This window comes from Perca flavescens, chromosome 8 (assembly GCF_004354835.1).
Source record: "Perca flavescens isolate YP-PL-M2 chromosome 8, PFLA_1.0, whole genome shotgun sequence".
NCBI classification, from domain to species: domain Eukaryota; kingdom Metazoa; phylum Chordata; class Actinopteri; order Perciformes; family Percidae; genus Perca; species Perca flavescens.
In genome coordinates this window covers 34,614,545-34,627,757 of record NC_041338.1, presented here as the reverse complement: position 1 = coordinate 34,627,757, position 13,213 = coordinate 34,614,545, and the positions used below count along the sequence as shown (strand labels likewise).

At 40.5% G+C, this 13,213-nt stretch overlaps 1 protein-coding gene across 1 annotated transcript in view; it reads left to right on the top strand.

The window, feature by feature from the left end:
• The window catches only part of ankrd27 (ankyrin repeat domain 27 (VPS9 domain)), a 63,948-nt gene that overhangs the window by 4,554 nt on the left and 46,181 nt on the right, over window positions 1–13,213 (top strand). Inside the window, exons 3-6 of the mRNA XM_028585361.1 lie at window positions 3,748–3,870; window positions 7,834–7,944; window positions 11,306–11,614; window positions 12,505–12,564. Coding sequence (XP_028441162.1) covers window positions 3,769–3,870; window positions 7,834–7,944; window positions 11,306–11,614; window positions 12,505–12,564 — 582 coding nt within the window. The 5' untranslated portion in view covers window positions 3,748–3,768. The remainder of the gene's footprint in view (window positions 1–3,747; window positions 3,871–7,833; window positions 7,945–11,305; window positions 11,615–12,504; window positions 12,565–13,213) is intronic.

Below are 13,213 nucleotides of genomic sequence, written 5' to 3'. Positions count from 1 at the left end.
ATGGGTAGTGTGACTTATCCCAGCTGAGCGGCACAACATGAGGCGGGAGTCTGTCTGTCTGTCTGTCTGTCTGTCTGCTGGACGGGTTCCCAGTTAGTCTTGACTGTCTGGAGCTGGCGGAGGATGAAGCTGGTCTCGGAGCAGCGGGGTGAGGTGGGTTCATCAGCTGTACTTAAGTACAAATGTAAGGTACTTGATGCCCATTGTGTTCTGTCTGTGGAACTGTTCATTAGCTGTGTAACGTTATGTGTGATATCTGTAAAGCTGAACCGACTCACAGTAGCAAAAAGGATGTTATTTTGATCCAAAGACTCTTTCTGTGAGATAGAAAGGACACTAACAGATTATAGCCTGGACACTATCCATTATATCCAACTGTTATTGAGTAATCGTGTTAAATAATCGTAATTTCAATATTGACCAAAATAATCATGATTATTATTTTTTCCATAATCGAGCAGCCCTAGTACTTGTACTTTACATGTAGTCTTTTCTTTTCACGCCACTTTCTACTTCTACTCAGCTACATTTCAGAGAGAAATGTTGGACTTTTTACTCCACTACATTCATCTGTTACAGCTTTAGTTACTTCACAAATGTAGTTTATAAAATCTGATGTTTTTTATGATAAAGTAAACTAGCCAACAATATAACGGCTACAAGTCCAGCTGAGATGATTAGACAGTTAAACACACAACTGGTTGGATCCTTTACGCTTTCTAAAATGTGAGGGTTTTTCTGCATTGATTACTTTTAATACTTTTTTTTTTTTTTTTTTTTTTTTTTTTTTTAGAACATTTTCCTGATGATACTTACATACTTGTACTTACGTTTACTTGTAAACATCCTGCATTATGAGTATTTGTACAGTGTGGTATTAGTAATGATCAGATCAGACAGAAGAAACTTGTTCATAATCAGAGGACCTTTTGAACAGTAAATGCAAAATTAAGTTACTTCTATATTCTTCTATAACATTATTATGGTCATGTTGTAGCTTCTTTGTGTTTCTTTGTGTAGGATTTAAGATGTTTCAGGTGTTTACAGAGTTATTTGAATTTGGTGCATCTGGAATGAGGTTTGTTTGTCCATTTGTGGCGAAGGCCAATAATTGGATAAAGTGTTAAAAATGTGTGTTTGCTAAACTGAAATAGCTCAACGTAACACGTATTTGAAAGTCTCGCATTGCCAGACCTTCCTCCACAACGCTGCGGAGGAGGGTTCGGCTAGTCCGCACAGCATTCTGGGATAGAAGAATAAACCGATGTGGGTTGTTTGCATTTCTGACGGTGGCTCTGCTAAATAGTCTCTGGAAGGAACTTGTTTTGGTGCAATATTAAATGAAGTTAACTGTTGACACAACACAGTAATGTGAGCTATTTAATAGGGCTGGGAGATATAGAGAAAATCAAATATTACGATATTCTTGACCAAATACCTCCATGTCGATATTGCGACGATATTGTATGGTTGAGTATTGGTGCTTTAACAAAAAGTTATTTACACAATGACATATTTGATTAATAATCACCAGAAACAATTTAAGGACTTAGTGGATGAAGGTAAATAATAGAACAGCTAGAACAGTCTGGTAAGTTCAGAAAAGAACATCACTTTACTGTAATGCAGCCTTTAAAACCAGGAAAAGACAACACTTACAATAATACCATATTAAGATATCCAAAATCTAAGATGATATCTACTCTCATATCCCGATATCGATATCGATATATTGCCCAGCCCTACTGGTTAAATTAGCTGATAAATGGTTAAACCTCATTGGCTCTTCACCTGTGTATCGCCGTTTGTATTTTGTCAATAGAAAATCCCCACCAATCGGTCCCGAAACGTCCCAGTTGGAGAGGAAATGCCGTAAACATATTCTTTGTAAATCTTTACAATCATTCCCCGAACGTACCAAGCATGCCTGCCTCGTTGCACCATCAAACTTTTCCTTAATACTTGGCATTTGGGTTGCACGATATTGACAAAATGTGATATTGTGATATTCATTATGAATATCCCAATATCGATATTGTGTAAAACTACAAAAGTTATGGGAGAACGCATCAAAAAAGATTCATAACAAATACGACACAAGGTTTATTTCAACGGATGTTCATATTGGACTGGTCCAACATGAAGAAATAATAAAGGACCTACATATATATGTATGTCCTGGTCTACAGAACAGGACATATTCTACTGGTTGGATAGTATAACATATATAAATAAGGACCATGTCTACAGAACAGAACATGTTCTACTGGTTGGACAGTATAAAATATATAAATAAGGACCATGTCTACAGAACAGGACATGTTCTACTGGTTGGACAGTATAAAATATATAAATAAGGACCATGTCTACAGGACATGTTCTACTGGTTGGATAGTATAACATATATAAATAAAGACCATGTCTACAGAACAGGACATGTTCTACTGGTTGGACAGTATAAAATATATAAATAAAGACCATATCCGCAGAACAGGACATATTGGAAACAGTAATACTTTCGATATAATATTGCGCGGCGTGATATTGCGATAACGATCATGCACCCCTACACAGAAGTCTCTTTTCATGATCTCATCTGAGTAATCCAGAACACATAAGGCTGTCAAAACTGGCCTAAAAGACTTTTGAATGTTCCTCCTAAAATAACACGTAGGGTTCGGACGATATCTACGTTGCACATAATGTTCGTTAGATGGCAAACGTACAACAAGATGCATAATTACTTGTGTAGGTATATTTGTTTCAAGCTTTTCCCTTTTTTTTGAATGAAAGCCAACTTGGCAGCAAATGGTGGAAAAATAACCTTGGACAACAGCCTGAAAGGGATTTTTTTTTTCTGATAGTTTCAGTCTCAGCCGGTGATCTGAACAAAGTGGTTAATATTATTATATGGGATGTTGTTCAGCACGTACTGCATGTCTACAGGAAAACATCCGGAGACTTGAAGGAATCCTACGATCTGTTCTGGAGCTTTGTTTTCGTCAGACATCAACAATCGGCTGAAGTATTTCCCCGTGTTTGTGATTGGAAAGAAGTCCTACTGCCATACTTGATTAATTAATATCTATTTATAGTTGGAGTAGAGACTAAACCAGACTAAAATATCTCCACAGCTATTGGATGGGTTACCATGAGAGCTGCAACGATTGGTCGACTCGTCGATTAGCCAATCCATAGAAACATAATCGGCAACTATTTTATGATCGATTAATTTTTCATGCAAAAACAAATGACAGAAATTGCTGTTGCTCCGACTCAGGCTTGGTTTACAAAATACATTTTCCGATTTAAAATCGTTTAGCTGTCCTTCCTTAAGAAAATGTGACGTTTTTCAATAAAACTAAAGCAATTTCCCCATACGTGTCCTGTCTCTTTGTGGGATTTTGCGTCTCTTTATAGTCGTGTTGTGTCACTTTTTGGTCATTTTAGTATTTTTGGGGGTGTCGTTTTGGGTCTCTGTGGTCATTTGGTGTCTCATTGCAGTCAGTTTGTGTCCCTTTGATGTAAACATTGATACTTTTATTAAGGCAGCAGGTTAGAGGGAACCTTGTAAAATGGTACAACCTCTTTCAAGCAAAAGATATATTTTTTTGCAATTCAAATGTTACTATTACTAATCCAATTGTTATTGAATCGAAATCCAATCGATTCAGGTAAACGGTGCCGGAGCCCAGCGCCAGCTCTGAGAAAGCACCCTAAATGGTTCTTTTTGATTCCCCCCTCCAGGATCCAGACCTCCAGCTCCTTATGGCTGTATATGATGAGAACATCCTGAAGAATCATTTCTACGTGGCGTTGGAGAGGCAGAGACCGGACCTCTGCAGCCGAGTGGCAGAGCTCCACGGCATCGTGAGTCTTACCTGTTGTTACCTGATTATTTGGCTTATTGAAACCAGCCGGCGCGTGTGTCTCAGTCCGTCAGAAAGGATAAAGGACAACAAAAGAACATGGGTGACAGAACGCGTGATTTCTGGATGACCGGACAGTCGCAAAACGTTCACGAACACAATAATTCAGTAATTTCTTGCTAAAATTTGGTTTTGGTTTTGATAATAATCAACAGATTGAGCAACAGCTCTCTCTCTCTCTCTCTTTTTCTCTCTCTCTCTCTTTCTCTTTCTTTAAAGATTGTTATTTGGGCATTTTCGGCCTTTATTTTGACACCCCATAAGTTTTTTTCTGTAACGTTACCACGTGCAGTATAGCATCCGGCTCATGTTCTGTAGTTTCTGTAACGTTAACATCCACTGCTGTGTCCCTCGAAGCGGCAGCATGACTTCAGGGGCTGGCTTACCTTTCTGTAAATTCGCTTTTCATTCTCTTTTTAGTGATTCACTTTAGTTAAAGCATTAGGTTTTTGTTCCTAAGCGACTCCCAACACAGACGGGGTGAATTCAGGAACAAAAGTGTGAACGTTCTGTCGCAAAACAATCGCCGCTACGCAACGCTGTCCTTGCGCTTTTGTAAGAGGCTATACGGAAATCCTTGACCTTTCCTATTGGCTGTACGCCGTATACCTGCGTATCATGTAGACTACACTACTGGTCTACTTTTTGTCTTGTCCGGTTGTTCAGTGTGTGTGCTGCTTTCTGGCTGCCAAAACAAAAAGAAATCTGGGTGGAATTCAATTTCAAGTTTGTTCCCAGATTAGCTGGTCATCATTCTTTCTTTATAAGCTAAATGTGACCATCCAGATTTCATTTTTCTAGACCTTTTAGACTAATTCTCTGAAATAAGGAACTATTCCCTATCTGATGTCTGTCTCCTTTTTTGCATTTAGGGGCTTTTTGTTTCTGGCAGTTTAATGTTGCCTGGTACTGCGGAGGGTTTCTGTCTAAAAAGAGACTTAAATGTAGGCAATGGGGTGCCAGGAAAAGGCAGAGCAAATTTCCGTGTAAGATGGGATCCCGGAGGCAGAGAAGGGGAACCTCTGTTTAACCGAAAACTACACAAAAATAACCTAAAAGCTTCATGGCTTAAATGAGAACAACAGTGTCATTGTTTTGCTGCCTTCAGAGATTTAAAAAACAGAATTGAGATACAGTAACACGGAAATAAAGGAGAAAATACTGCTGTGAGAAAATGCAAACGCACAATAGAACCTGAGACCTTACAGGTGTGCATAGACACACACATATGTCTGCAAGTTTCTCTTCTAGTGTTACGCTGCAGCAGCTGAGTCACCTCCTTTCTGGTTGAAGACTAAGTCCTTTTTCATGAATGCTCAAGTCCAATTTTATAAATCCTCGAGTCCAAGTTGTACAAGTTATCAGTCCGCGAGTCCAGAGAATAGAGACTCGAGTCTCTTTACTCTGGTCTTCCAACGTCTGAGCTCTTTTTCATGAATGCTCAAGTCCGATATTATGTACATCCTCGAGTGCAAGTACAAGTCATCAGTCCGCGAGTCCAGAGAAGAGTCTCGAGTCCAAGTACTCCCATCACTGTTTACAGAGGCGACTCCTTTTCAAAGTGAAACTTTTATATCGAGCTGTCAGACTACTTTCTGTCTTGACAGCAGGTCGAGCGATCATTTCAATAAGGTACTTTTTTTGTGGTTTCAGCAGCTTCCTCCTCTCAGCCCACACTTTCCCTTCAATGAGTTTCTCAGTTTATATATAATCAGGGAAGATGACAGAGTTCAGGGTTTTCCCTACCACTCTAAGGCAGTTTTGTCTTTAAGCTTTTTGACTGTTATTTATTTATAACCTGCTCTAGCTTTTCCAACGTTTTAGGCACAGACATGGTAATAATAACCGTCTAAACTTATGTGAAATTGAATATAGTTTTATTAAAAAACGTAACATTTTCTTGAAGGATGACCCCTAAACTCTAAAACCCAAATATGTGCACCTAAGTCTTCCACAAAAGCGAGGGAAAACACTTAAATTAGATTAACATTTTAGAGCCGCAAAGATTAATCGATTAGTTGTCAACTATTAAAAGTCCCATGGCATGAAAATGTCACTTTATGAGTTTTTTTAACATTAATATGAGTTCCCCCAGCCTGCCTATGGTCCCCCAGTGGCTAGAAATGGTGATATGTGTAAACCGAGCCCTGGGTATCCTGCTCTGCCTTTGAGAAAATGAAAGCTCAGATGGACCGATCTGGAATCTTCTCCTTATGAGGTCATAAGGAGCAAGGTTACCTCCCCTTTCTCTGCTTTGCCCGCCCAGAGAATTTGGCCCACCCATATGAGAGAGAGAGACATCATGGCTTTCAAACAAGCAAAGTGACAGTTGTTCAAGGCCACACCCCCACCCTCCACCTTACCCCCCCTCTATCCTCCTCAATAGCTACAGACACAGAAATGGTACATCCTAAGGAAAGCTCATTGTGGGACTGGCTCTAGTGGCTGGAATTCTGCACCAAGGCTGAATTTTGGGAAAGAGACTTCAGATACAGTATTAGGGGACCACTAAGGTCTATATAAAAGAGACTTCAGATACAGTATTAGGGGACCACTAAGGTCTATATAAAAGAGACTTCAGATACAGTATTAGGGGACCACTAAGGTCTATATAAAAGAGACTTCAGATACAGTATTAGGGGACCACTAAGGTCTATATAAAAGAGACTTCAGATACAGTATTAGGGGGACCACTAAGGTCTATATAAAAGAGACTTCAGATACAGTATTAGGGGACCACTAAGGTCTATATAAAAGAGACTTCAGATACAGTATTAGGGGACCACTAAGGTCTATATAAAAGAGACTTCAGATACAGTATTAGGGGACCACTAAGGTCTATATAAAAGATACTTCAGATACAGTATTAGGGGACCCCTAAAGTCTATATAAAAGAGACTTCAGATACAGTATTAGGGGACCACTAAGGTCTATATAAAAGAGACTTCAGATACAGTATTAGGGGACCACTAAGGTCTATATAAAAGAGACTTCAGATACAGTATTAGGGGACCACTAAGGTCTATATAAAAGCATCCAAAAAGCAGCATGTCATGGGCCCTTTGAATGAATCGCCAACTATTTTGATAATCAAATAAACTGTTTGAGTCATTTTTTTTTTTTTTTATGACCAAAAAAGTCAAACTTCTCTGATGTCAGCTTGTTAAATGTGAATATTGTTTTAGTTTCTTCTCTCCTCTGAGACAGTAAACTGAAGATCTTTGAGTTGTGAACAAAACAAGACATTTGAAGACGTCATCTTGGGCTTTGTGGAAACACTGATCCACATTTTTCACCATTTTCTGACATTTTATACAAACAAACAAGTCATCGATTAATCGAGAAAAAAACTGACCGATTTATCAACTATTTGACACTTTTGTCACTTTTCCCGATATTTTTTTTTTAGCTTTTTCCCCAAATGTTTTGAAGTTTCCCCGACATTTTTGTCACTTTTTTTCGATGAACATTTTTGTTGTTTGTTTTTTTCCAACATTCTTTAATCTTTTTTTTCTTTCTTCCAAATGCTATACAATTTTATAAAACAACCAAATTCAATGAAAGTAGTGAAGAAAGTTTACTTGTGAAGAGTAATGGTTGTATGGACATCCATGTTATTTATTTTGTTGACTATTTAGGTTTTCTTTCAACCAAATTGTTAACAAAATAATTTTTTTAAGACATTTTTTGGGCATTTTAGCCTTTAGTAGACAAGAGAGAGAGGGGGAAAACATGCAACAAATGGCCACAGGTCGGACTCGAACCCTGAGCCACTGCGTCGAGGACTGAGCCTCTGTATATGGGCGCCTGCTCTACCAGGTGAGCTGCCCAGGCGCCCGAGTGGTTGATACGTTTACAGGAAATAATCAAATGTTTTGTATCCCACGTTGCCGACCACCTGCAGGTTCTGGTGCCTTGTTGCGGAAGTTTGGCCGTTAGCAGCTTCTCGGACTCTCAGTTCGACAGCTATGTCCTGCAGCCTGCTGAGGACGGATACCACACCGTGGATGGAAAGGTTCGTCCTGCTTCACTTCATAAACCTTGGCTTCATCAGAGGCACTTAAAACTCTGAGGAAATGTAAGGTCAATCAACAAAATCAGGTGCACAAACTACAAAGGAAAAAGGTCCTGTGGGTGCTGCTTAAAACAAAGTAACCCATATAACTGAAAGAGGCAGCCGTAATGGATGGATGGATGGATGGATGGATGGATAGATACTTTATTCATCCCAAGGGAAATTTTAGGCATCCAGTAGCTTAGACAACCATACCACAACAAACACACATGCACACATATATCTCACATACATAAAGTCACTCACAGAAATGTAAAGAGTTAACAATTTGTGAAGTGATTACAAAGGTCTGGTATGGACTGACTGATGCAATGACTAGATAGATAGATAGATAGATAGATAGATAGATAGATAGATAGATAGATAGATGTGTACAATGGTGGGGATATCTATGCAATGCGTATAAAAGATAAAAAATTATAAAAGATTAAAAAGACACGTAACGGACGGAGCTACTGAAGAAGGCTGCCACTCTCTGCGCCTGCGCACTGTTTGTTACTGCAACTGTTTGTTGATGGAAACATGTCGCCCAGGGCAACAGTGTCTTTAAGAGTTAATGTAGAGCGAGTCATTACAGCAAATCCAACCCTGACAGAGCGATGCAGGACTTGAGTAAGCCTGAAGGTGAAGGGCTTGTATTCGCTTCAATGATCGGCTCACTCTACGTTACCCCGCCCATTACACGGCTACTTTTCAAATAAATCAATAAGTTGAGACAAAATTGGATATAAAAATGATTTTTATTGATTTTAAAAATGATTTTTATTGATTTTTTAAAACAATTGTATTGCTTCCGCTAGCTAAAATAGTCCGCTCCTTCTCTACGGTTGTAACATCGCGTTCATAGCAACGCAAACTCTGTAGCCTACTTCAGAGTTAAAGCTATAGTGCGTAGTTTCTGTCGCCTCGATGAGGTATTGCCAACAACACTGTCGGCGCGTCCACATGATGCAAGCCTTCTGTGATCCAAGTAGTTGCTAGTAGCCAAGGAGGACATGGAGGATAAGAAAACATGATGGACTCTTCAGAAGAGGTCATTAACTACACTTGAGTTTCTGCGCGGGAAAGTCGCCGGACGACACAATCTTCATTTCACAATCATACTCAACGTGACATCATGACTTCGCAAAAAACATGCACGGCACTTTCTAAAGCCAAGTGGCGTGTTATCTGTACGCATTTTGAGCTATCTGCGTGTATGTCTACGCTGTATACAGCAGGGTTGGGTTTTAGGAACAGAAGAAAGCGACGGTTGGATTTAGGAAACGTGACACGCGGGACACGATCCCCGGTCCCATGGGTGAAAGTCCTGTTGTTTAACCCATCCTCCATCCCGACTTTCATTTTGGGCTTTCATACTGCTCGCTACGGCATAAATTGACACGCAATCGCAAGGTAACGTGAGTCAATGGAGGCCAAACGGCGTTGATAAACGCGCTAAAAAGCGATTATACGTCTTGATAACACGCCAAAATGGCATACGAATTGGTGTGTCATACATACACCACTTCTTGAGATCAGTCTATCATGCTGAGAAATCCAGAGAGAGTTGTGTGGAGCTGATCGTCTTAATTAGCTTTGTAGCAACTCATTTGGCTTGAAAGTAACGGACGTTCATTACGATGATGTTTCCGTTGATGGTGAAGTGAGACACGGTGAATGGGACTTCTGCAGGAATATTTATGTTGACGTTTCTGTCCTCATTCATCTCGTTAACTTCTTGCCCAGGCGCTTCAGTTGACCCACCTGGAAACACAATGTCGCGATGTAACTATTGTCTCTACGGCGGACAATAGAAGACTGTTTATAAAGATGTAACGCTAATGTAATGATAGGCGCTCACCAGATCTGCTGCCGTTGTCTGGGTTGAAGGACAGGATCTTGCTCCACTTTTTCCCACAGCTGATGAATTAACCAGATTTCTTTCTGCGAATGAATGGGTGTCCTCCAGAGTGATCAGAACTGCAGCCATGGCAACGCTCACGTTATTCAGAATAAGCAGAGCGCAGAATGCCGTGATTGACCAATCAGAATCAAGTATTTAACCAAGCCCTGTAATAACAGGCTGTGATACACACAATAATTAATGTCATGGGATTTGTTTCCAATCCCACAATTATTGAATATTGCCAGCCTGTCGGCTAATTTGTATTAAAACGTTTGGAACGGCCGATTGAAGCCTCGTGTTTCAGTGTCAGTTTTAGAAAAGTCACTTGATTTTGGAGCAGCCAAGAAGAGAGAGCGTCATTCTTTTAATTAAAACTTCGACGCTAGCTATTGGAGCCTTTGTAGATTTAGATTTATTGAATGTATTATATAGTAAATATATACTGTAGCAAACTACCCCCAAAGAACACAAAAGTAAACAAATAATGAAAGATATACAGTACAGGCCAAAAGTTTGGACACACCTTCTCATTCAATGTGTTTCTTTATTTTCATGACTATTTACATTGTAGATTCTCACTGAAGGCATCAAAACTATGAATGAACACATATGGAATTATGTACTTAACAAAAAAGTGTGAAATAACTGAAAACATGTCTTATATTTTAGATTATTCAAAGTAGCACCCTTTGCTTTTTTTGATAACTCTGCAAACCCTTGGTGTTCTCTCAATGAGCTTCATGAGGTAGTCACCTGAAATGGTTTTACCTTCACAGGTGTGCTTTGTCAGGGTTCATTAGTGGAATTTTTTCCCTTATTAATAAAAAAGCAAAGGGTGGCTACTTTGAGGAATCTAAAATATAAGACATGTTTTCAGTTATTTCACACTTTTTTGTTAAGTACATAATTCCATATGTGTTCATTCATAGTTTTGATGCCTTCAGTGAGAATATACAATGTAAATAGTCATGAAAATAAAAAGGAAACGCATTGAATGAGAAAGTGTGTCCAAACTTTTGGCATGTACTGTATGTGTCTTTTGCATGCTAAAAAATCTGTGGCATTATTTAACCCTTGTGTAAGGTGCTGTATTAACCCTTGTGTTGTCCTTCGGGTCGGACAACACAAGGGTTAATACAGCACCTTACACAAGGTTTAAATAGTACAGCATTTTGGTCAGCTTAAACTTTGTTTAAATGTGCTCTAGAAATAAACTTTACTTACTTACTTTACAAGAGACAAGGTTTAGAGAGCAATTCTCAGCAAAATAAACGGAAGTACATAACCCTTGTTTTGTAGATCTGTTCTGTGTTTTTATATGACGATAATCCTGATTTAGGTACTTTATCTTTTGCAATGAATAACTCTACTGTAGCTGTTTACCGGAGGCGTTGGTCCCGTCGTGTGTTTCAGGAGGTCAGGATCCAGGACAGGCAGGTCCTGCTGGGGTCCGGCTTCCCGGCTCCGGCGTCGGTCCCCATCCTGTTTGAGGAAACCTTCTACAACGACCGGGAGCAGAGCTACAGCATCCTGTGCATCTCCAGGCCCGTGGAGATGGAGCCGAGTCCGGCCGAGGTCAGCCTGCCGCCCCCTCACTGCCTGAAGAGCGTGGAGGACGTCAGGGAGTTCCTGGGCCGCCACGCCCAGAAACTGGACAAGTTCATCCACGGCTTCTGTCAGGCCTTCAAAGAGACCGAGAGGAAGGGACTCCGACACCACATAGTAGGACTAACTCGCTTTCCTCTTTCAATCAATCAATCAATCAATCAAAATGTATGTATAGCGCTTTACAACAACCAGCAGGTATCCAAAGTGCTAGAACAACATATCTTGCAATAAGAAGAATGAAACGTAGAAAACCGTAGAATCCTAAAAAGGTTACATAGAAACAGGAAGATGAAATTGTCACACCACTACTGTGTATTAATACCCATTCTAAACAGGTAGGTTTTGAGTTCAGACCTGAAAAGAGCAACATCTGTAGTTGTGCGAATATCAGGGGGTAACTTATTCCAGAGTCTCGGGGCAGCAACCGCAGAAGCCTGATCACCCCATCGTTTGTACCTTGACCTCGGCACTTCTAAAACCAGTTGGTTAGAAGACCGCAAGGACCGGCTGTGCTCACGCACATCCTGTTGCTTCCTCTTCTTCCCCTTCTGTACTGTACTGGTCCGAATATAAGACGACCCTGATTATAAGACGGTCGGTGAGGCGCCGTCTAAAACTCTGTCATTTCTACCAGCAGTTTGTAACATTAAAATAAAATGGATTAGGGATGATTTTATTTCTATAGTTTGTAGCTGACTTCACCAGCTGACTTCTCTATTGGCTGTTGAAACAGGAGAAGTCCCTTACGTTCTAAAACCAGCGACTTGAACAGCTGAAAGTCTAGACCCCAAATATAAGACGACCCCGCTTTTTCAGACTTATTTCCGGGGGAAAAAAATCTTATATTCGGACCAATACGCTCAGTGTAACCTGAAGAATAATTCAAGGTAACTTTTAGAAGATGACAGCCCTCCTGTTCTCTCTCTCTCTCTCTCTCTCTCTCTCTCTCTCTCTCTCTCTCTCTCTCTCTCTCTCTCTCTCTCTCTCTCTCTCTCCACACTCAGGACTCGGTGAACGGTCTTTACACTAAATGTCTTCAGTGTCTGCTGAGAGACTCTCATCTGGTGAGTAGAACTCAACCTCCAACTCATGGAGATACCGGGGAGGTGTTGGGGTTAGAGATGTATACCTTGAAACCCATATTTCTACACTGAATATGACATAATATGCATGAGACGCCCTTTGTTAAGGAAGGGAGCAGCAGAGGCAGCGGGTCTCAGCTGGGTCCAGTAAGAGTAGCCGCTAAAAAAAAGCTCCACAAATGCTTCACTATCAAATTCCCCCGTTGTTTTGTTATTTAAGAGCTTTTATTGTGAAGCAGCAAAATCGGGAGGTTTTGGCGTTTCATTAGTCGGGATCAACGTCGCACATGCTCAGTAGCTAGGTAAGGACTACTAGCCAGTCAGAAGCAGAGTATGAGGGCGTGCCCTGACAGTACCTAACCATGCCAATCTCTAGGTATGGTGAAGGGTATGTGATGATGTGGGGGTATGGTGAAGGGTATGTGATGATGATGTGGGGGTATGGTGAAGGGTATGTGATGATGTGGGGGTATGGTGAAGGGTATGTGATGATGTGGGGGGTATGGTGAAGGGTATGTGATGATGTGGGGGGTATGGTGAAGGGTATGTGATGATGTGGGGGTATGGTGAAGGGTATGTGATGATGTGTGGGGGTATGGTGAAGGGTATGTGATGATGTGTGGGGGGTATG